Raw genomic sequence first — 2,166 nt, forward strand, 5'->3', positions numbered from 1 at the left:
TTATATATTTAATTTAATAATATTAAAGATGAAAAAAATATTGATAATTTTTAATTTTTTATATATATATTTAAAATATTTTATAGATATTTTTAATTTTAATAATATATAAATTATATATTTATAACCACCTACCATACACTGAGATATTTGTTAGTCCTTTTTAGTGATAACAAGAAATAGTGGTCCGGGGACCAAGTATAAGTCAATGGCCTACAATGGATTTCTTCAAATTATGGTTCACACCAATGCCTTCTGCTTCCTTTCTTTGATTTCTCTCTTTTCCATCTCTCCCTGGATCTGTGGAACACCTTGCTCAAGGAGAAACAATTGCTTTTGAGCTCTCTCTTTGTGTGAATTTCCTTTTTGTCAACTGCAAACCATGCCTTTGGGAAGAGCACTTGAATCTGCTTCTGTGAATGTGCTTCTTAACAAGTTGGCTTCCCAACAATTCATCGATTTCTTCCTTAAATGGAAACTTGATATTGGGTTGTTGATCAAACTAGAGACAACACTGCAAGTAATCTACGCAGTTCTAGATGATGCTGAGGAGAAGCAAGCTGAAAATGATCCACATGTCAAGAATTGGCTCGACAAGGTTAGGGATGCAGCTTATGATGCTGAGGACATACTGGAAGAGATCGCTATTGATGCACTTGAATCGCGTAACAAGGTACCAAACTTTATTTGTGAGTCGTTGAATTTGAGCCAAGAAGTTAAGGAAGGAATTGATTTTAAGAAGAAGGATATTGCTGCTGCTCTTAATCCATTTGGTGAACGTATTGATTCAAAGATGAGAGATATTGTGGAAAGACTTGAAGATGTTGTGAAGCAAAAAGATATTCTTCGATTGAGAGAGAATACAAGAGGGATAGTGTCTGGAATTGAGAAGAGATTGACAACTCCCTTGGTGAATGAAGAACATGTTTTTGGATCACGTATTTATGGTAGAGATGGCGATAGAGAGGAGATGATTAAACTGTTGACTTCGTGTGAGGAAAATAGTGATGAGGTTTGTGTGATTCCCATTGTTGGTATGGGAGGTCTTGGCAAAACCACGCTTGCTCAGATTGTCTACAATGATGAACGAGTGAAGAAACATTTTCAGTTGAAAGCATGGGCATGTGTCTCTGATGAATTTGATGTGATGAGGATAACAAAAGCACTGGTGGAGTCTGGCACTAAAAGGACTTGTGGTATGAACAATTTGGAATTGCTTCAAGGTAAATTAAGAGATATGTTGAACAGACGAAAATTTTTACTTGTTTTGGATGATGTCTGGAACGAGGATTATGGGGATTGGGACAAACTGCGGATTCCTCTGGCAATTGGATCACCGGGTAGTAAAATCATAGTCACAACTCGGAGTGAAAGAGTTGCCTCGATCATGCGCCCTGGAAAAGCTTACCCTCTCAAGGAGTTGTCTAGTGATGATTGTTGGTCATTGTTAGAGCAAATTGCTTTTCCACATAGGAACTCAGATGCATTTCCTGGGCTGAAGATCATTGCAGAGGGAGTGGCGAGGAAGTGTAAAGGCTTGCCTTTAGCAGCAAAGTCACTTGGGGGTCTCTTGCGCTCTAATCCAGAGGAGAATTACTGGAAGGATATTCTGAACAGCAGGATCTGGGATTTGTCAAACAATGGCATAATTCCACCCCTGAGGTTAAGCTACCATCACCTCCCTCCACATTTGAAGCAATGTTTTGTCTACTGTGCAGTGTTTCCTGTTGAATTTTGACTTAGTATTTGCTGGAATTTGAATTTTGAATATTGCAACTGGAGTCTTGCACAAAATCTGCAACATCTAGATATTTTCTTATTTTTATTTGGTCAAGATTTGGTTTCTATTTTATAGGAAGTAGTTGTTCATCATCTAGTAGCTTGATTTTCTGCTATTCTAATGTCATTTAAGTTACAAGTTCATGTATAAATTCAGCATTCTTCATCAATAAAAAAAAAAGAGTTCCAGCAGCCCAAAAATATATTTTTTGTATAAGTATTTAATCTTATACCAACAAAGTGGTATCAGAGCCATAGTTATCTTGAGGGGCCAGTGAGGTGAGTGAACCCAAACACCTTCTAAAATCATTTAGCAATGGAAGAGTCAAGTCTCACAGTTGCACCATCAATTCTTGATGGAGACAATTATGAAACTTGGGCTGTTAG

At 37.3% G+C, this 2,166-nt stretch overlaps 1 protein-coding gene across 1 annotated transcript; it reads left to right on the forward strand.

Moving 5' to 3' along the window:
* The first annotated feature begins 212 nt into the window (after positions 1-212).
* On the forward strand, positions 213-1,971 carry LOC100255038 (putative disease resistance RPP13-like protein 1). The gene has a single exon (XM_010660960.3). The coding sequence runs from the start codon at positions 383-385 to the stop codon at positions 1,736-1,738; it is 1,356 nt and encodes a 451-aa protein (XP_010659262.1). The 5' UTR covers positions 213-382; the 3' UTR covers positions 1,739-1,971.
* The last annotated feature ends 195 nt before the right edge of the window (positions 1,972-2,166 follow it).

This window comes from Vitis vinifera, chromosome 13 (assembly GCF_030704535.1).
Source record: "Vitis vinifera cultivar Pinot Noir 40024 chromosome 13, ASM3070453v1".
NCBI lineage: Eukaryota > Viridiplantae > Streptophyta > Magnoliopsida > Vitales > Vitaceae > Vitis > Vitis vinifera.

What these genes read in the sequence shown, in the direction of transcription:
- LOC100255038 (XM_010660960.3), top strand. Translation starts at nt 383, where the DNA reads ATGCCTTTGGGAAGAGCACTTGAATCTGCTTCTGTGAATGTGCTTCTT.